This window comes from Ostrea edulis, chromosome 7 (assembly GCF_947568905.1).
Source record: "Ostrea edulis chromosome 7, xbOstEdul1.1, whole genome shotgun sequence".
NCBI lineage: Eukaryota > Metazoa > Mollusca > Bivalvia > Ostreida > Ostreidae > Ostrea > Ostrea edulis.
The window spans coordinates 14,643,645-14,667,285 of NC_079170.1; the positions used below are offsets into that span (position 1 = coordinate 14,643,645).

Below are 23,641 nucleotides of genomic sequence, written 5' to 3' on the forward strand. Positions count from 1 at the left end.
CTTTCTTTCTTTTTCCCCCCGATCATTCACACATAAAATACCCAATTCATGGCTCGGCCATATAAATTTTACGGTAGAAATTCTCTCTCATACTAAATTTCCATAAAATCACCTTGTACTATATTTTTGCAATAACTTCCAGTACCCGTGCATACATACATCTACTGGTGTCAAAGAATTGATTAATTTAGGTAAATATACTTGTATTTAGCATTTTTAAAAAGAGATGCTTAATTTAGCTTTTGTTCTATTTATGTATACTCTCCTGAGTGATGTGTGTATATGCCATATTTATGTTATTCTGTTTCTGATGAGTCATTTGACTCAAGGATAATAATGAACTAGAATTCTAACGTACAAATGTATAGCATGTCCCTTTGTTATTTCTTTAAAGATTGGTCATAAAGACGGAAGGGCACCCCGCTAATAATATCTACGTTTACAGAAAGAAGAAAGGTCAACAGGGGTCAAATTAAGCATCCAAAACTGGTCCAATCAGGAATTACAGGAAGAGGTCTAAGTTTTGTCATTTTGTCAGAATGTGCAATTTAATGTTATGGGGGCCTAGGGGCTACGATCCCGAGAGATCCGTGGTTTTATCATGCATTGCACGTTATTGTTTGCTTAACTAAGACGGCATTGCAATCTCTTTCAGAGATCAAAAATACGAAAACTTCATGCCCTCTTGGGGGCCCAGAGGATAAAGCCCCCGGATGAGGTGTCCATTTTTATTGACACTTGAAGAGAAAAGTAAATTCTGACCAGTTTTAGGCGATTCAAATTACTCGTGTACATTCGAGACTCGATAGGAGTGAAGGTCAGATTGTGAATTGGAACTGTGTAACGTATGTATTACTGTATAGAGAAATTATACATTACAGTCTCTCACTCTCCCGTATTTCTCTTCTTCTCATTAATTATATAGAAATTATACATTACAGTCTCTCACTCTCCCGTATTTCTCTTATTCTTATTAATCATATAGAAATTATACATTACAGTCTCTCACTCTCCCGTATTTCTCTTCTTATTAATCATATAAAATGTCACCTTTAATGTCTCGATCTATATGAATTATTATTAATGTTTCTAACATACATTTTGTTTTACCTATTCGATGGCGACGTGTGTGTGCAAAGAAGAAAGTAATCCACCATGTAATACATTGTAAAATTCGTGAGCTTGTGGTGGATTCTACCCCCTCCTCTCCTCCTCCCGTCGGAGGAAGAAGGAGACACTAAGGCTTCATTATACATATATAATTAAAACAGATTCAAGATTCTTCAGATGATTACCCGTGTGTCACGGCCGGGCCACACAGGGGCTTCCAAGTAAAATGGGGATTTTTTAAAGAATAGTCTTTTGAAGTACTTTTTGTTAAATCAATATACACGTATCCTCCTGTAACTTATCTTTTAAGTTTGATAAGAGTACATCATCCCTTAATCCACGGATGCCCCATCTGTGCATAATTGGGGTTTAATCTTTTATTTAGGAGTAGATGTACACATGTATGTGTAGAGCAACAATCTTCTAAAGAACCACATATTGCAATTTGTTATACATTTATAATTCACATTTTGAGAATCTATCGATAAATATTGTCACTTTCTCAAAGTTTTGTGATTCCAAAATGTTGATATTGACGATGAATGGATGGTTGTTAGTGTTACGTCCCGTTAATTGTTCACTATATATATATATATATATATATATATATATATAGGGGGGGGGGTGGTGGTGTACCACAAACAGACATATTATGCTTAGCGCTGGGACCGTAGCAGTGAGAATCTACGCCTGTCGCGACACAGGACATCCGTTTTAAGACTAAGCCCTTTTGTGCTCGAACTCTGTGATACCATAAATGTAGATTTATAGATATATCTATATTTATGGTATCACAGAGTTCGGGCCCAAACGGGCTTATGTGGGTTGGCTGTGAGTAGAAGAGGATCCCTATTGTTTTTCAAGTCAATGGTCAATCTACTCTGGACACAGGAAAACACTGTCCGGTCAATATCTTGAGAACCTTTTGCTTGACAGACATCAAACTTGGTACACTGGTACCAGGAGAAAATTACCCCTATATTGATTTTAAGGTTACATGGTCAAAGGTCAAACTGGACATAGGAATATACCATACGCACAATATCTTGATAAACCTTTGCTTTACAGACATCAAACTTAGTACACTAGTACATCTTCAGGAGAAGATGATCCCTATTGCTTTTGAGGGCACATGGTCAAAGGTCAAGGGTTAGACTGGACATAGTAATATATTGTCTCCTATCTAAAGAATTATTTGCTTGATTGACACCAAACTTGGTACACTGGTACATCTTCAGGAGTTGATGACCCCTATTGATTTTTAGGTAACACGGTCAATCCACTCCTGACAACATAGGAAGACATTGTCTGCTCAATATTTTGTATTGATGATACTACTATCAATTAAATGTTGCATGTGTATAACCCTTTTCAATTTTGCAGAGGGGGGGGGGGGGGGGGGGGGGGCATATGTACATGTACATCTGTTGTATTTGAAGTTTTGCGGAAGAAATAAAAGTCTAAAATGAATGGCTGTATAATTGAATGAATTCGAATGAATGAATAAATTAATAAATATTTGAATAGATAAACTGGAATTTGAAAGATACATAAAAATGAGAAATAGATAAAATGTGTCACCCTGATATGATTTCAATCGGGTTCGGGATACACATACGCAAGACAAAGTGAAACTTGGGAAATCCGAACATTTCGAGAATGATAACAAAGATAAGGATTAAGTGATGATCGATTTCTAACTGCTGAAATTATTGTACCCTTGTATGAATATTGTCCGATTATGTAAAATCTTGACGCAGGATCGTGGCAACGAAATATAGACCTATTGCGTCTTTATAGCCTCTTTCAGTCTTTGGAAGGTCTCGCGATCTCATGGAGTAGACCTACACGCATGGTAACTACACTAATCTTCAACTTCACATATAATAACGCAACCTATAAGCTACAATGAGAAAGAACCACTATCTAAAAAATGTCACGTTCCCAAAACAATGTCAGTGATTCAGATTGGAATGCATTTTGATAGGACAGAGGGCCTAAATGATACAAAAATTATAGGTCATTTTGGGTTAACTCCATGAAAACATTAGGCCCTAAATACATATGAAGCAATACTGCAAAATAAACTCAAAACTTTAAAATTAAATTGACTCTTTATTTTTCAGTTCTTCAGTTGACTACAGTCAACTGTTTCGGAATTCTTCTCGGTCGTTTCTGTTTATTGTTGTCATTGTTTTTCATCCCGTCGATAATTGAGACGTCACCAGTTGTAGGTGAAGTATCACTTTAGACCTATACTGAGCGCTCAGGGCCATATCAGTGAGGGTTCTTTAACATGCCTGCGCCTGCCGTGACACAGTACCTCCATTTTAAGGTCGCTTCCGAAAGACCCGTGATTCTCACTTCTAAATCTAGTAAATGACGAGCGTTCGGCGAAGGAGCAGTCATTAACCATGTTTACTTCTTAGGTTTGATGCGGCTATGTCACGATCGAGACTCGAAGTCATGATCTCCTAGTTACGATGCACTGAGCTACCGCAACTGGAAAATCTGATGTTTAATAGGGTTTGTTGCCAATCATGATCATCAAACCGGACTCTCTTCTTTTTTTCAAAACTGGTTCCCCGATGATTGTTGCAAACACAAGTGAGATCAACAGGGGTGCCAATTAATTTTTTTCTCAAAGTAATTTTGATTGGACGGAAGTTTTTCGAAAACCAATCAAAATCTTCTTTACAAACGATCAATTGAATACTTGTATTATGACAAACCAAAACGGATAGCAGTTATTTTCCTGTGGCCGATAAACACTAAAAACCGGTCGGCCGTACTGACTGAAAAACAAAAATTTCATAAGCCATGTTGGCATTTCTGGAGAATTTTAGTTGGCCATTTTCAATATTTATCAGCCATTTGCCGATGCTAATCTGAATCGCTGAATGTTAATTACTTCTTCTTCTTCCAATAATCTGCATATCACCTCTTCTTAATGGATATAAATGTTTTACTAGGAATACTTCATTTGATGTTGTGTGACATCCTATTCATTTGATGTTGTGTGACATCCTAATATTGAATGTTTATAAATGTCAATCAAAATTACGTACCATGTTAGGAAGTTTTTCTTATCATAATGATCATTAATTAATAATCTTGATGCACCTTTTGAGTATAGGAAGGAGATGAACTGTCACAGCCAGAACATCACTACATTGCATCCTTGTCTCTCAGCCATGGTGTCCCCCTTACCTGGGGCCCAGAACTGTCAATTGCAGCCTGTAGGAATCAGTAACCAGGAGCTTGAAAGCTTGCTGGCCAAACCTGCCAAAGAGCTGCCTGCACAAGTAAGTCTCGCGCCTGTACAAGTAAGTCTCGCGCCTGTACAAGTAAGTCTCACGCCTGTACAAGTAAGTCTCACGCCACAGCATAAATGTATCAGTGAAGCATGGGTGGGTAGATTGTTATAGCCCCCAGGCGCAAACATCTGTGCAAGTCAGTAAATAGCTAATATATAGCTAATGTTCATTGCTGATTATTTGAAAATAAATATATATTATTACTACAGTAACTTGATCCGACTTTTCGGATCACGTCGAATTGACAGGCACGGATGTATCAGTGAAGCATGGGTGGGTAGATTGTTATAGCCCCCAGGCGCAAACATCTGTGCAAGTCAGTAAATAGCTAATATATAGCTAATGTTCATTGCTGATTATTTGAAAATAAATATATATTATTACTACAGTAACTTGATCCGACTTTTCGGATCACGTCGAATTGACAGGCACGGATCATCAGATCACACCAGTTTGATCTGATGATCCACGCCTGTCAAAGAGACGTGATCCAACTCTTCAGATCAAGTTATTGTAGTAATGATATATTTATTATATACCCCCTTATGCATTTGAAATCCACATTTATAAGATAATAAATGTAATCCAAATTATCAAAAACACAGACATATCATGAAATTATGTTTTGTGTACGCAGTTTTGTTTTGTGACGCGGTCAATATTTTCCACAAATAACGTTGCGTTGATGCATTGTGACGGCATCAGTTTCAGAGGATACTGATACAGAATCAGAAAACCACAGTGTGGTGATCTGGAAAACCGGATCACACGCTGTGAAATCCACGGAATCAAAGAACGATACATTGATGGGTATATAATAAAGATTATTATTATTATAGTTGATAGAAACTTCACATTCGTGAATCCGAGAATCTTCAAACTCTTATCCCTACTTCTATATTTTGACATGTGCGGGATGAGAGCACATGTCTGATGTCACAATATAAGTGGGGTTAAGGGTCAGACGAATCTCAGATTACATGTATTCGCATAAAGGTTATGAATAGAATGATGAGTTCCTAAATCAAAAGCTCTGTTATAAATTTAATCATTTACTAACTATAATTTATGAATTGTATTTCGATCATTAATAACTTGTATTTTGTTTAAGGTCTTTCGTGAACTTGGCAATAAACTTCAACCAATGACTTTTGGAGTATGTACAGGTGATTGGATCCACGTGGCGGAACTTCTTGGATTTTCACGAGAACAGATCGAGAATTTGGAGGCATGGTCTAAATCAAAGCACGAGCCCCCGGGCTTTCTTATGTTGATGGAATGGTGTAAACATGAATACAGCAGTTCCCTGTTTATCCTGCGAGACACACTGTGGTCCTGTGGTCGCCATGATTGTGTCTCCCTGCTGGATGGAAAGATTGAGGGTAAGAACAAAGAAAGTGCACTAACACACAAATTGTAATCTGTAGCATTTATGATTCTGATCATGAAAAATGAAGTCTTAACCATATTGAAAAGTCGTAGTTTACAACGCCAGGCAGCCTAGCAATATGTACATGTATCTAAACATTCTTGAATGAAGACAATTTCTTAATTGCATTCATTTTCTATGATCATATATTCTGCAACTCAGATTTTCAAAATTGATTTGAAAATCCAAGTTGCACAATCTATCATAGAAATTGAATGCAATTAAGAAATGTACTGCTTTTTATATGTCTGTCTAAGACAGGATGTATTATGGCATGGCGTTCGTGTCTGTCTGTCTAAGACAGGATGTGTTATGGCATGGCGTTCGTGTCTGTCTGTCTAAAACGGGATGTATTATGGTATGTCGTTCGTGTCTGTCTGTCTAAGACGGGACGTATTATGGTATGGAGTTCGTGTCTGTCTGTCTAAGACGGGATGTATTATGGTATGTTGTTCGTGTCTGCCTGTCTAAGACGGGACGTATTATGGTATGGTGTTCGTGTCTGCCTGTCTAGATGTCTGTCTCTCCATCAGCTTTTTTTGTTTCTGGCTCAGAGCTTAAATACTATGAGATGTAGAATCATCAAACTTTGTCATCTAATATTAGGGCTGTCACGGTTCCAAAACTTTTCGGGTCGGGTCGGTTCTAAAATTTTACTTCGGGTTCAGGTATTTCGGTTCGGGTCTATATAACTATTTTATAAATCTAATATACAGTTAAAATCGAAAACCTTTATTGTATTTTGTCACAATAATTACTCGGGGACGTACACTGAGGTTTAGTCTCGACATCCATGCTACTAGAAACAGCATTGTCACTTCTGCTCATTTCCTCCATGCTTTCAATGTTTTGTCATTGACGATGTTGATCCTGTGGCGTATTTTCAATGCGTCTGACATATATTACATATACTGTCATTATTCACAGTTTTGTCCACAATGCCATCATTTAACAATTGATCAAAATACCGCCACCTTTGAGGATTTTGACGACATTTCATTTAAACAGATTTCTAATAATGATTCTATTTTTAAAACCAAACCCGCACCAAAATACGGAAAAATGGAACCGAACCCAACCCGAACAACATGACCCGCGGTTTTTTGTTATTTCGGGTACCCGTTGCAGCCCTAGCTAATATGCATCTTGGGTAGATGGTGGGTCACACTTTAAAGTTAGGTCACTGACCTTTGGTTAAGATGATACTGCCAAATATGGCAAAACCTTGTTTGCCTCGTAACTGGACTATCATATGGCCGAGAATCATGAAACGTGGTCAGTTAATGCATCTTAGGCACATGTAGATGGTATGTCACACTCCACAGCAAGGTCACAGTGACCTTTAATGATTTACAAGATGATGAACCATGAAGAATTGAGTCTTTGATCAACAAACTTCGTCAATTGGTGCATCTGTAGAGAACTGTAACTTCAGGTCATTAAAACATTATATACAAAGTACAAGATTATGTGTAAAGGGAGATAATCCCTACATTTGTAAGAGAGTAATGCAGTAATGATTGCATCAAGAAATTCTCTTTTTTCATAAAATTCATCAATGTATTCTTTTACCAACAATAATGATATAAATATATGCAATATTGTACTTCAAAATTTGCAAAGACTTAATATGCACACCACACAACAGATAGCGTAATTCCATTTCTCCCATTGGAGTAATGATCTAAACCACGGTGTTTCATGGAGTTTAACCAGACATGTAAAGGTCATTTTAATAAGAGCCAAATTCCATATATGTCAATTGATGATTGATTAATGAGTATAATATAAGAAGGCTGTAGAAATGATTTGTCATTCCTTTTATAGTGATGAGTCATTTCTTTGTACAACTCAAAATTGTTAAATAATTGATACCACGTGAAAGAAATCTAAATGCATGTAATAAAATGAATTATGTATTGAAATATAGAGTCTTAGACTTTAATTGAACTATTCAAGAGATATATTGACAAGTCAATTAGTTGTACCAAGGTTGACATGATTTTGTGTTATGCACATTCATCTGTTACTTTAGGATTATGATCGACATCTGATGGGCGTGTTATGTGATGAATAAACATGGCGTATCATGCTATGGTGTATCATGTGCCGTGGCGTATCGTGCTATGGTGTATCATGTGCCGTGGCGTATCGTGCTGTGGTGTATCATGTGCCGTGGCGTATCGTGCTGCGGTGTATCATGTGCCGTGGCGTATCGTGCTGCGGTGTATCATGTGCCGTATCGTGCTGCGGTGTATTGTTGGCTGCGGTGTATTGTTGGCTGTGGTGTATTGTTGGCTGCGGTGTATTGTTGGCTGCGGTGTATTGTTGGCTGTGGTGTATCATGTGCTGTGGCGTATCGTGCTGCGGTGTATTGTTGGCTGTGGTGGTGGACTTTATTAAAACATTCATGAGGTTGTACAGTTGAGAATCTTCACACTGATGTACTGAAGCATGTTCACTTTAGATTTCAGTTACAACAATATTTAAGTAAAATATACACAAGATAAATGTAGAATTTTGTAGATAGATTTGTCTCTCCAAATGTTTGGGCTATCTTGCAAATCATCTATTTGCCATGATGAAGTCATGTTTTTAGATTGACTTGTAATTTCATGATAAAATAATTTGTTTCAGAAAACAGGGTTTGCAAAATCTCTACCCTACATACATGTACAAAATGTGCCATTGATTTTGATAATTTTACCAGTAAAAACATTGAAATCTAATATCACCTTTTATTGGATTTAAGGGAGGTTTGGTTGGTCAGAACCTTCCGACTGTTCCGAAACTCTGAACAAAAGTGGTACAAATGTACTAATGTGAATAGTTCAAATATCCATAAAGCTGGAAGATTTATAAGTAATCTATGTTCAAATTATAGATATAATGTTCATGCACCTCTATCTACGAATCATCGACAACTCACATCCCTCCTCGCAGATGCGCTTATTGAAGGTTCGCACTAAATGTGATGCAACCATCAGGGAAAGTCTTCAGAATCTGCTGGGCGGGGACTCTGATGATAGTGAATATGAATTAGTGGACACACCCCTTCTATCAAAAGCAAAACGTTTCAAGGTAAGGGGCCACTTTTTATGATGAGTTGTCTGTCAGGGTTTGACAGTGTGTGAGATGGTACAGGTGTACCTCGAGGTTCTTCACACTGACGTACTGAATGGAGTGCATTAAAGGGACTGGTTCACACTGGCGTACTGAATGGGGTGCATTAAAGGGACTGGTTCACACTGGTGTACTGAATGGGGTGCATTAAAGGGACTCGTTCACACTGACTTACTGAATGGAGTGCATTAAAGGGACTGGTTCACACTGGCGTACTGAATGGAGTGCATTAAAGGGACTCGTTCACACTGACTTACTGATTGGAGTGCATTAAAGGGACTGGTTCACACTGACTTACTGAATGGAGTGCATTAAAGGGACTGGTTCACAATTTTTGAAAAAAAGGAAAAATCGCATTTTGATGTTAAACATTAGAAATATAACTCATTTAAAGTTTACATCCAAAATTTAGAACTTCTTAATGCAAGGATAAGAGCAATATTTTAGCATGAACTCTGTGCTATGTAAACAAGACTGGAACCTTGTATATGTTTACAAACAAACTAATGAAATGTTTATTATGTAATTCAAAACGCATCCTAATTTTGCACAGACACAAATTTAACTTTTAAATGGTACATTTTACCTAAAGAATGCTTGAAATGTAATGTATATCATGAACTTAGGTCGATTATGGCTTTACACCGTTTTGCAATATTTCAGCCATTTACATTGAAAACTTAAGTCAATCACTTGATCTATACATTTTCAAAACTTTGTAAACAACAATTTACTGCAATGATCCTTGTGAATGCTACAAATGATATTATTATACCTCATATAAAGAATCACTAGTAAAACAGAATCTGATTGGCCGAGAAGGTCACGTGACCGTCGTGTTTGCCCTACAACAAAAAATCGTGTTCCACCCCTTCGGATATCACTTGTTTCACTTTCGTGTCCAGTTAAATGTACAAACCCCAGTGTTCCGCATGACGCAGGCAACAACAAACATGTCCAGTTAAATGAACAAACCCGAGTGTTCCGAATGACACAGGCAACAACAAACACACAGCCTCGTGCATTCCCATATATTTAACGTCAAGGTAAACGAAGTCTATTGTGATGTCACAATATGTTCAAGTCATTGTACTTTGATAGTTTGTAAGGCACAAAATATGCGGGTCTCTAATATATATTTAAATCGCTTGGTTTTGGTTGGTAGAAAAAGCAAGCAAGTAAATCAGCATTTATGGAGAATGGAAATACAAAAACTGGTTATCATATCACTGTAATTCGTTGTTTGTACATGTACCTCCTAATATGTTGACAGCGGGGTGTTACTGTTAAGGCAATCTCAGCTACATACAATGTATAGTTGAGTGGACTCCAATTTCAAATTTATTTTTGTAGTCTTGCTTTGTTTCGGTATAATAAACAATTTATTGCATGATAGTGAGGGAGATATTATAGGAGTTATTGAACTTATATTGGTGAATATTGGCACGAGTTGGTTGTCAAAATGCACGAGCTTGCGAGTGCATTTTGACAGCCAACGAGTGCCAATATTCACCTATATAAGTTCAATAACCCTTTTATTATATAGCTAAAGTATTTAGTTGTTAAATTATATCCCTTTTCACTCAAACTACTCCAAAATAGACGAGAATTCATCAATATTGGCAGTGTGCAATAAAGCATGCATTTCTTAACTGTTCAATATTTAATATTGAACGCTCATACTCGGAATGTTTCGGGCGCATACAATTTTGCAAAGTTAGCGTTCAATAAATTCTCAGGATATTGAACGCTAACATTCTCTAGATTTTACGCAGAATTCATAATAGACTATTTATTAGCTATATGATAAGGCCAAATAAAAAAATATGTGTGGTTCCGGTTACCCGACCGTCCCTAGTTTATACCCCCCGACCCTAAACTTTTTTTTTCGATTTTCCGATAATGGTTCAATTTTTTCCGGAATTTTCTTAACTTCCGTCATTGGCTCCGGTATTAGATTTAGATTCAACAATGGCGTCCACATCAAACATCGTCCCATCGTGTAGCGTTAGTGTTTTGTCACTTACCTTTAACAAGTGCCAATACTTGCAAGAGAGCAAAAGTATTATCGCACCAGTAGTAAATTCAAGAACTTTTAAAGATATTTTTGATGAGCATCATAACTTTGGACTGAAAAATAACTCGTGTAAAGTTACCAGCCAGTCGCACGTGATTACTCCAGCACTAACTGTAGGCGATGTGGTGTCATTATTCAACGTAAGACAGTTTATTTTTACGTGTGAGAGTGGACCTCAGGGAGAGGAAGAAACTCTTACGAATATACTTGTGGGTCTTATTTATTTCCACCATCTATATCTGAATCTGTTCGGAAAAACATATCATGCAGACCAAACCTACAGTTAATCCGAGATTCCTCTGACTCTTACCCCCACTTTTATATTTGACATGTGCGGGGGAGAGTCAGAGCGGACTCCATATTGAAAAGTGGGAATTCAGCGACACCAGCTGGTGTCGCTGCTTTACCTACCTCTTACAACTTTATTTCGCGGATCTATCTTCCAAGACGTGAGAATTCAGTTATCGGAAGATAAATCTATAAATAGATCATGATTAATTCGATGCTATCGCCGTTTAAACGGCCCTAAAACCGACAAATGGAGCATCACTTGAATTAGGTCGCCGCCTCGCCATTTGATTTTTTTGCGCATGACGTCAGCACATATAAACACAAAATTCCATCGTTTAAACGGCGATAGCATCGTATTAATCATGATGTATTTGTAGAATAATCTTCCGATAACTGAATTCTCACGTCTTGGAAGATAGATCCCCGAAATAAAGTTGTAAGAGGTAGGTAAAGCAGCGACACCAGCTGGTGTCGCTGAATTCCCACTTTTCAATATGGAGTCCGCTCTGACTCTCCCCCGCACATGTCAAATATAAAAGCGGGGGTAAGAGTCAGAGGAATCTCGGATTAACCTACAGTGTGTGACTCCTGTAGAAATACCGTATTATGCATCTGGACTGGGGCGAAATGACATATGCGTTTACTGTGGAATAGAGAATGCTGGCATTGATATCAAACTGAAAAAGAAATTCAAAACAGTTCTGCCATTGTGTGATAATTGTCAAAAAGATGGGAAAACTCCATTTGTGCAAAGGCCATTTAATTAATAAGGGCCCACTTGACTTTCCCAGTTTTCTAAAAATATAATAAATTTACAAAAAAAACAATTTTGTTGTTTCTCAGCTAGTTAGAATCCCCCACTGGCCCAGGATACATGATGCTCACAAAGCCTGGACTAGAGTTAATCACTCATGTAATTTTGGCATCAATTTTCAGCTTCTTCTATGTTAGATGTCAGAAAGTCACCAAATTACCACTTAAAACACCAATCATCTTGTAAATATATTACAAAATGTTCAATTTAGTTCATTATTTCTTAGTTTATAGTAAATTTTAAACAAACACAACAAAGCATGACCATGAACTACGCATACATAAGAAACATTACTGAAACTTGCATTCTGTTTTAATTTATTTAATACTCGAAATCATATTGTACATAAAAAAAAAAAAAATCCCTACCTACCTACCCTAAATTTTTTAGAGGCGTAACCGGAACCACACATATTTTTTTATTTGGCCTAAAGTATAACTTTGACAGCCAACGAGTGCCAATATTCACCTATATAAGTTCAATAACCCTTTTATTATATAGCTAAAGTATTTAGTTGTTAAATTATATCCCTTTTCACTCAAACTACTCCAAAATAGACGAGAATTCATCAATATTGGCAGTGTGCAATAACAGCATGCATTTCTTAACTGTTCAATATTTAATATTGAACGCTCATACTCGGAATGTTTCGGGCGCATACAATTTTGCAAAGTTAGCGTTCAATAAATTCTCAGGATATTGAACGCTAACATTCTCTAGATTTTACGCAGAATTCATAATAGACTATTTATTAGCTATATGATAAAGTATAACTATGATATTTAAATATGACTAAAATATATGACAAAATGATGGCAAGCAGCTTTGATTTTATTTAATTTTCAATTTGATGTGATTAGTATTTTCCCACCAGAATTCTGGTGTGGGTTTGACATGTTTCATAGTCATGTGACCTTAGACCAGGGTTGGATTTTTATGCCCCCCTTTGAAAAAGAGGGGGCATATTGTTTTGCACCTGTCGGTCGGTTGGTCGGTCGGTCAATCGGTCTGTCGGTCGGTCTGTAGACCATGTGTTGTCCGCTCAATATCTTGAGAACCATTCACTTGATGATAATGATATTTCATATGTGGGTTAGTTATGAGTAGAAGAGGATCCCTATTGTTTTTCAGGTCCAAAGGTCAAGGGTCAATCTACTCTGGACATAGGAATATAATGTCCGCTCAATATCTTGAGAACCCTTTGCTTGAAAGACATCAAACTTGGCACACTGGTACATCCTAAGGAGTAGATGACCCCTATTGATTTTGAGGTCATATGGTCAAAGGTCAAGGGTCAAACTGGGCATAGGAATATACTGACCATTCAATGTCTAGAGAACCCTTTGCATGACAGACATCAAACTTGGTATGCCAGTACATCTTCAGAAGAAGATGACCCCCATCGATTTTGAGGTCACATGGTCAAAGGTCAAGGGTCAAACTGGGCATAGGAATATACTGTCCGTTCAATATCTTGAGAACCCTTTGCTTGACAGACATCAAACGTGGTACACTGGTACGTCTTCAGGAGAAGACGACCCCTATTGATTTTCAGATCACATGGTCAAAGGTCAAGGGTCAAACTGGACATAGGAATATACTGTCTGCTCCATATCTTGAGAACCCTTTGCTTGACAGACATGAAACTTGGTACACTGGTACATCTTCAAAAGAAGATGACACCTATTGATTTTGAGGTCGCATGGTCAAAGGTCAAGGGTTTAAACTGTACATAGGAATATACTGTCCGCTCAATATCTTGAGAACCCTTTGCTTGACAGACATCAAACTTGGTACACTGGTACATCTTCAGGAGAAGATGACTACTAATTATTTTAAGGTCACATGGTCAAAAGTCAAGGGTCAAATTGGACATAGGAATATACTGTCCATTCAATATCTTGAGAACCCTTTGCTTGACAGACATCAAACTTGGTACACTGGTACATCTTCAGGAGTTGATGACCCCTATTGAGTTTTAGGTCACATGGTCAATCCACTCTTGACATAGGAAGATATTGTCTGCTCAATATTTTGAATTGATGATACTACTCTCAATTAAATGATGTGTGTGTGTATAACCCTTTTCAATTTTGCACCATGGGGGGCATATGTGTTTTACAAACATCTCTTGTTGTTTGATATTGTCCTTTGGGTTTGAAGAGTTCAGACGCTTAATTGTAGTAATAAATGGAGCTACAGTATTTCACCATCAGGGTTTTTCTTCGTTTTTATGGAAGCAATGGCCAACGAGTGCCAATATTCACCTATATAAGTTCAATAACCCTTTTATTATATAGCTAAAGTATTTAGTTGTTAAATTATATCCCTTTTCACTCAAACTACTCCAAAATAGACGAGAATTCATCAATATTGGCAGTGTGCAATAACAGCATGCATTTCTTAACTGTTCAATATTTAACCCGTCATCAATGCATGAAGCAAACTGATTTTGTAAATGGGGACATCATAATTTATGTACAGTAAAATATTTTGCTTAAGTAAATATCAAATACCGGCTCTGTCAGATTCGGAGGACCGTCGTCTGCCATTTTGGCTTGTTTACGTCGTTACGGTAACGTCAATATTGAACGCTCATACTCGGAATGTTTCGGGTGCATACAATTTACGCAATGCAAAGTTAGCGTTCAATAAATTCTCAGGATATTGAACGCTAACATTCTCTAGATTTTACGCAGATTTTATATTAGACTATTTATTAGCTATATAATACGAATATTTATTTACCCAAGAAAAATCATATTCCCCTCGGGCGTTGCCCTCAGGGAATATGATTTTTCTTGGGTGAATAAATATTCATATCTTACTCACTATCATGCAGTAAATGTATAAACTCTCTATGATGAGCATCTGTCATTATGTACGGTTAAATCTTAAATTTTTGTGAAACCTTTTCAACAAATTAGACAGTTTATTTTGATCATTAGAAGTGAAAAACAAACTGTTGAGGAAAATCGCGAGTCAGTCCCTTTAACCCTCCATCAATACGCTAGTGGGTAGAGACGCGAGATATGTCTTCTCATATGCTTCTAAAACTGACAGACACACACACACACACACACACACACGCACACATATATTTATATATATGAAAGGCGAAGACAACGAACAGTGATCAATCTCACAACTTCTATAAAGGTGAAGATAACGAACAGTGATCAATCTCATAACTCCTGCAAGCAATTAAAAACAGAGAGTTGAGAAAACACGGATCCCTGGACACACCAGATGTGGGATCAGGTGCCTAGGAGGAGTAAGCATCCCCTGTTGACTGGTCACACCTGCTGTGAACCCTATATCTTGATCAGGTAAATGGGAGTTATCCATAGTCAAAATCAGTATGCCAAGAGCGGCCTAACAATCTGTATGAAACACGTCAGACAGCATTTGACCCAATGATGGGTTGTATTGGCAAACTAGATCGTTATAACGACCATAGAATTTGCGAAATATCTTATACATGTATATACATTTAATAATCATTTGATTGCATTTTGCACGCAGTGGATAGTCTACTTATAGATTAGGATCAGTATATTCATACGCAGTGTTTAGCCTATTTCAAAAGTTGAAAGTTCATGAGATATTAATCTTTAGTTTCAGTTAGTAGGAATGTTAAGGGAAGAACGGAGTGAATGTAAATATTGCTGAATGCCCATTCAATATACTGTACATATTTCTATTTACATTAAAAGCCCATTCAATATACTGTACATATTTCTATTTACATTAAAAGCCCATTCAATATACTGTACATATTTCTATTTAAATTAAAAGCCCATTCAATATACTGTACATATTTCTATTTACATTAAAAGCCCATTCAATATACTGTACATATTTCTATTTAAATTAAAAGCCCATTCGATATACTGTACATATTTCTATTTACATTAAAAGCCCATTCAATATACTGTACATATTTCTATTTAAATTAAAAGCCCATTCGATATACTGTACATATTTCTATTTACATTAAAAGCCCATTCAATATACTGTACATATTTCTATTTACATTAAATGTATGCAGTGGGGTTTTATGACTTCATTAAACATTTTTGTCGATTTGCATTTCTTCGAGAATTTTAAGATAGCACTCTCTCTTTCTGCTTCCTGCCACTTTTACTGAATTTTACAGAGTTGGGAGGTGCACATGAAACACAACCTTTCAGAAATGTACCCCCCCCCCCCCCCCCCCCCAAGAAAAACAAAAAAACAAATAAAATATCCTTTCAAATGTGTGAATATGCATGTATGTTTTAACAGGGAAAACAGATCACTCTCAGGAAGAAGAATCGAACACAATCGGACATTTTACCACTTAATATTACATCAAGTGAAAGTTCCAACTCCAACAACAGCACAACAGACAGCAATATCACTACACCAATGTATCTCCCTCAGACACATGACACACCAACGTATCACCCACAGACACAGGATACATCAACGTATCACCCACAGACACAGGATACATCAATGTATCACCCACAGACACAGGATACATCAACGTATCACCCACAGACACAGGATACATCAACGTATCACCCACAGACACAGGATACATCAACGTATCACCCACAGACACAGGACACAGACTCGACAGTCAGACTGAACGAGACAAATCCTTGTAGACTGGATGAAAGTAACGTACAAGCAAATCCACCAAGAACCTGTGTTGGCACAATAAGGAAGATTAATTATATCACAGAAGACTGTGTTCAGTGTGGCAAAATCAGGACTATGAGTCAGGTAAAATTTCGTTTGAGACTTCTACTTACTGTCTGCATGAATATTGAGCAAGGACTTACAGATTTAGGTTCTTTTTCTTTTTCATGCAGAGGCATGTCAGCGAAACGTCTTCCACCATCAGAACTGACACTCGGTGTCCTTACTGCAATCGTTCGTCATCTACTGTCACCCAACCACCATTTGCTCAGATAGACACAAGAATTTCATATCAGCAGCTAGTCTCTGATACCCAGGAAATACCTCCTACTGTCAAAGACGCTTCACCGTGTCATCGAGTTCACTTATGTTCAAGTGACTCAGGTGACACAGAAGTAACATTCGTGAAACAGCTACACAGAGGAGAGGAAAGTTTGTCAAAGGGCAAGACAAACACAAACTCTTACACACAGCTGCCTTCTGCTCCTCCCTCCAGCAGCGGCGTGCAGAAATATCCAAATAACTATCAGGAAAATGCTGTCATACCAATGACTCAAATAAAACGACAGCGGTCAGTTTCAGAGCCACCAGATCTTTTGGTGGCTGACCTTGAAAGTAAATTTGACCAATCAATGACAACATCTTCATCTTTTGAAATCCCAAAACGGTCCAAGAAGCGTAAAGTGGAACTATCGTACCAGGAAATCTGTGAAATATTGAGAAATTTTCCTGGATGGGATCCTAGTGAAACAGAAAATAAGGTGTGTGCATACCAAATGAATGATTATGACTGATTTTCATGGCTTTTCAGTATTGTATTGGTAGGCCAATTCAACTTAATTGATAGATTATTATCCCCGCCCACCCCTCAAAAATTGGCCTGCCCCAAATTTTTTTATTTTGCGAAACTTGCGATTTCCGTAATATTTTCATGTCCGACTCCGGTATTTACACATCTTGTTTACATTTCCGGTATAGCAACGTGAAAAGCCACATGAAGGAAATAGATCTATATGGTTTTCTTAATTTCTTGCGTTCTTACAGGCGTAAATCTTGAAGAAGTTAGGTATATTTCCGTTTGAAATTAAAGCTTAACCTAGAATTCGTCTGTGAAAATAGCATAGATTGATATCCACCTGGCATTAAATGATGCACATCTGTTGAAAAAAAAATTGTTACTTTGTCTTTAATATTTTTCTCAGAAAATAAAAATTAAAAAATAAAATCCTCCCACCCTCCCCATACTTTTTGCTGATGCTGGATGATAATTTACTAATTAAGTTGAATTGGCCTTACTGCGCAGTCATTTTTCTACATTTTTCAGAAGGGTCCTGTGGCTTTCAAATCGCATGGGGAAAATTGTCAACATTTTGATCAAATTGGAAAAACCTAATCATTATTGTAAATGTGCTATTAAAATATGTCATATCATTTGAAACAAGAAATCCAACATGAATTATGTTATTCTTCTTTTATTTTACATATTTAACTTTCTTTTCTTGAAGCTCTTAAAATTTTCAACTATTCTTTCTAAATCATCTAGAATTGATGCGTCTATGTCATGTCATACATAAACTATTCTCATTGAACTTATTCTTTTACAAATATGGTTTTCGCCAATTTTTATCAGTGGGAAAAGTGCAAGTTAAACTGGGAAAGCGATTTGTTGCTAATTTTCTGAAATATACAAAAAGTTATAAAACTAAAGAAGACCTACATGAACATGCATATTACATACAAATGTATCAAAATTGATATGCTGATTTCTGTAATAGTACCCATGGCCTGTAAATTCCCCTGATTTATATCCCCCCAAAAATCTGAAAAACTTGTATTAATCTTAGAACAAAGATGTATTTTATCCATGTAAACAAATTGATATGAAGTTTTTGGATGGAACTTCCGACTTTATTTTACTTGCAGGTTTAAGCAGTCTATGACCCTATTTTATTGTAGGTTGAGCAGTCTATGATCTTATTTTATTGTAGGTTGAGCAGTCTATGACTTTATTTTATTGTAGGTTGAGCAGTCTATGACCTTATTTTATTGTAGGTTGAGCAGTCTATGACCCTATTTTACATGTAGGTTGAGCAGTCTATGACCCTATTTTACGTGTAGGTTGAGCAGTCTATGATCTTATTTTATTGTAGGTTGAGCAGTCTATGACCTTATTTCATTGTAGGTTGAGCAGTCTATGACCCTATTTTACATGTAGGTTGAGCAGTCTAGGACCTTATTTCATTGTAGGTTGAGCAGTCTATGACCCTATTTTACGTGTAGGTTGAGCAGTCTAGGACCTTATTTCATTGTAGGTTGAGCAGTCTATGACTTTATTTTATTGTAGGTTGAGCAGTCTATGACCCTATTTTCCGTGTAGGTTGAGCAGTCTATGACCCTATTTTACGTGTAGGTTGAGCCGTCTATGACCTTATTTCATTGTAGGTTGAGCAGTCTATGACCTTATTTCATTGTAGGTTGAACTGTCTATGACCTTATTTCATTGTAGGTTGAGCTGTCTATGACCTTATTTCATTGTAGGTTGAGCAGTCTATGACCCTATTTTACGTGTAGGTTGAGCCGTCTATGACCTTATTTCATTGTAGCTTGAGCAGTCTATGACCTTATTTCATTGTAGGTTGAGCAGTCTATGACCTTATTTCATTGTAGGTTGAGCTGTCTATGACCTTATTTCATTGTAGGTTGAGCAGTCTATTACCTTATTTCATTGTAGGTTGAACTGTCTATGACCTTATTTCATTGTAGGTTGAGCTGTCTATGACCTTATTTCATTGTAGGTTGAGCAGTCTATGACCTTATTTCATTGTAGGCTGAGCAGTCTATGACCTTATTTCATTGTAGGTTGAGCAGTCTATGACCTTATTTCATTGTAGGCTGAGCAGTCTATGACCTTATTTCATTGTAGGTTGAGCAGTCTATGACCTTATTTCATTGTAGGTTGTGCAGTCTGTGACCTTATATCATTGTAGGTTGAGCAGTCTATGACCTTATTTTGCGTGTAGGTTGAGCAGTCTATGACCTTATTTCATTGTAGGTTGAGCAGTCTATGACCTTATTTCATTGTAGGTTGAGCAGTCTATGACCCTATTTTACGTGTAGGTTGAGCAGTCTATGACCTTATTTCAATGTAGGTTAAACAGTCTATGATCTTATTTCATTGTAGGTTGAGCCGTCTATGATTATTTTATTGTAGGTTGAGCAGTCTATGACCTTAATTTATTGTAGGTTGAGCAGTCTATGACCTTATTTTATGTGTAGGTTGAGCAGTTTATGACCTTATTTCATTGTAGGTTGAGCAGTCTATGACCCGTTACTGCAAAGAAGATGGGAACTATGTAGTTTGGTATATGAGGGAAGCTCATCGTCTCGTAGTAACAGTCAGGTAAGTGATTTTAAATGGATGGAGGGGTATCAACCCTTACAATTTCTCTCGGCGAATCTTATCTATTTAGGGGTCTCACAAATACAGATTATACTTATTGTATATCACAAATGAAACAGGATTAAAGGAAACAAAAAATTCAATTTTGACCAATGTCAGTGGGGTTAGAGGGGAGGGGGTGATTATGTTTGGAATTCTATATAATAATAATGATAAATAAATAAATTCTTTTATTTAGACAGGATAGCACAATTAGTACAAATGACTAGTTTACATTGTGGTCCTGTATAAAACATATTCACAGACAGATAAATGAGAGAATAGAAAAATAGATAACATAATATAAAATATATACATAAAATACACACACGATATCACTGAGGGAAAAATAAACATATCTATATATATATATATATATATATATATATATATATATATATACATACATACACATACACACTTACATATATATACATATACATACACATACATATATACATACACATACACACATACATATATATACATATACATACATACATACAAATACATACACATACATATATACACACATACACATACACCACATCTATATATCACTTATTTGAGAAATAATGCTGCAAATATGCTGATTTAAAAGATGTAATAGAACCACTGCTTCTGACATACTTGGGCAACTGATTCCATAAAATTGTGGAGGATACCTTAAAAGACCGTTTATAATATTCAGTTCGAACTTTTGGTAAATATAAAATGCCACTATCGCTACTTCTTGTTGTTCTGGAACTAACTTGGCTGACAAAATTAAAAACGTTCATATATTCTGGTGTCATGTTATTAAGAACCTTAAAAGCAAGCACTAGTTTTCTATATACAAAATAATCATGAACAGGCATCCATTTAAGAACACTAAAAATATCAGTATATGAATTGTTGAGATCTAAAGAAAATTATACATGTATTCCACATGCATCATTATCATTTCCTTTGTATCATTTCCTCTGTATCATTTCCTTTGTATCATTTCCTCTGTATCATTTCCTTTGAAAATTGATACCCAGTAGAGTTTACAAAACAATCTAAAGGATTTAAAATTCCCATTTAGGATTTATAAAAGAAAGTCTATACGAAGTCTGTTATTGATGTGTCTATGTAGGAGTTCTATTTTATGCCAAGTCATCGGAGTGTCACGTGACATAGGTTATTTTTAATGCCGGGAGTTAGAAGTCTGTTATTGATGTGTCTATGTAGGAGTTCTATTCTCTCCCATGTCATCGGAGTGTCACGTGACATAGGTGATTTTTAATGCCCGGAGATAAGAGTCTGTTACAGGTATAGAATGGTACTTGTGATTTTTCTGAGATCTAAATAATATTAGACAGAGGCTTTGTGCTTGGAATTTGGCAGACTTATTTGGAAATGCGTGACATCTGAATATACATATGTATAATCTGCTCCCAGCGTATCAACATGAAGCGTATAACATGTAAGAGGGAATTACATGTAATGCCACGATTAGCAGAATATTGGATGATTCTATTATTATCTCTTTTTTTTTCATATTTGCAGCCACATGGGGAAGTTGGTCCATTACGTGGTTTTCTCAGAGCGACACAGCAACGGTCAAGATTGGCACTATTTTTTTGCAGAGCATAAATTCCCTGATATTCGCTCCTTGTTAAGATATCACATGGAAAATGGCCTTGACCCCCAGGTGGCCCAGAGAGGTGAAGGTCGAAGAGATTTCGATATACAACGGAATTTACGAAGCAGTCGAAAAGAAGCGATTTTGTCTCATGTTTCTCTGAAATATCCGCGGCGTCCACAGCCTGCCAAAGCAAGCGATATATTTTAACACTTCGCACCATATGGCTACATTTAGTTCTGATTAACTAATATCATAAGACATGTACAACATGTATTGACAAACCAATTATGTAGCATCCGACTCATCGAGCTACTAAAAACTAATGGTAATACCAAACCAATTATATAGCATCTGACTCACCGGGCTAGTAAAAACTAATAGTATTATGAAAAAGTACAGTATATATTTGAATTTATTTTATTTGTTCAAGAACCTTGTACATGTACATTGTATGTAATAACTTTTACTAAATGATCTGTCATGTGACTTATATTTTTATTGGCTTCACTACTCACTTACATGTGTATCTGATATTTTACATGTAACTTTTAATACAAGATCTGTTACTGTGGTATTTTATTCCCTACTCACTTTTATCTAATGTTTTACAAATGGCTTTACTCATGGAGTATAAATATAGATTATTATGTTTGATATTTTTAATTGAAGTTTAATTTTGTTATGTTGAATATGAACATTCTTTTCGGTGGTTGTCTATCTAAGTCTAACTACATGTATCATGTTGCTCACTTTTATTATATACATGTAATGGTGGATCTTCTGTGGAGATTTTTAAAATGTATTTTACCTCAGTATTGGTATGTTGTGTTTTTTAAAAATGATATTAAAATGTCTTTATTTCTTGTTTTGCGTCTCATTCGAGAATTTTTAATCGTGTAGAAACATCATTTAATTTAGCTATAGCATCTTCCTTAGCCTCAGAGAAGCGGAGCGGATTGTAAATCCTTGGCTTGCGAAGATTTAGTTAGAGGCGAAGTACCAAGTATTTTGACCAATGTGAGGGTTCTTTATCATGCCAATGCCTACTGTGACATGAGACCTCTGTTTTGAAGGTCATATTCAAACCCCCCACTCCCTGGATACATACAATGCCCTAATCACGAGGCAATCGGCCGTTTTGTTTCCTTTCCAAATGTTGGGCTGAAATCTTCATTTTCCAACAAATATCGTTAAAAGCTGGATTTTGGAAGAAAATACGTTTTACTGTCCATTAGGCATTCATGAGTTACCACATGAAGATCTATATATTAAAATAAACTGTTAACACAAAACAGGTGTCCCTTCAAAAATGGTCTGTTAAAGATGACCTACATCGGGGGGAGGGGGGGTGTCCCTTCAAAAATGGTCTGTTAAAGATGACCTACCGGGGGGGGGGCGCGTATTTGACGTTTAGTTGTATCCAAATCATTGTACAATTAATACCGAGAATTTCAGAAGTAATATATTTTAAAAACAATGGACATCTAGAATTAAAAGCAAAATGAATCAGGCACGCAGCATCGTAAAAATAAAATGGGTTTGGGTGGGGGTGTTGAAGATAATTTCACAATATCTGCCTGAAAATTGACAAGTAAATTTTAATCCAAAGTTATATAAATCCTTCATGGTGTGTGTGGGTGTGGGGAGGGGGTGGGCTAAGGTTGTTCTCTCAGTTCAATTTCACTTCCACTGTGTACAGTTCACGACAATGCTACTTAAAAAAAAAAAGAGAGAGAGAGATGA

The 23,641-nt window shown here is 36.5% G+C and overlaps 1 protein-coding gene across 1 annotated transcript; it reads left to right on the forward strand.

Moving 5' to 3' along the window:
* The first annotated feature begins 2,709 nt into the window (after positions 1 to 2,709).
* On the forward strand, positions 2,710 to 22,761 carry LOC125668726 (uncharacterized). The gene is made up of 8 exons (XM_056143435.1): positions 2,710 to 2,965; positions 4,247 to 4,415; positions 5,539 to 5,809; positions 8,741 to 8,937; positions 16,449 to 16,934; positions 17,024 to 17,611; positions 20,159 to 20,250; positions 21,820 to 22,761. Exons 2-8 carry the CDS (start codon positions 4,254 to 4,256, stop codon positions 22,103 to 22,105), a joined length of 2,082 nt encoding a protein of 693 aa, XP_055999410.1. The 5' UTR covers positions 2,710 to 2,965; positions 4,247 to 4,253; the 3' UTR covers positions 22,106 to 22,761.
* Positions 22,762 to 23,641: the final 880 nt, after the last annotated feature.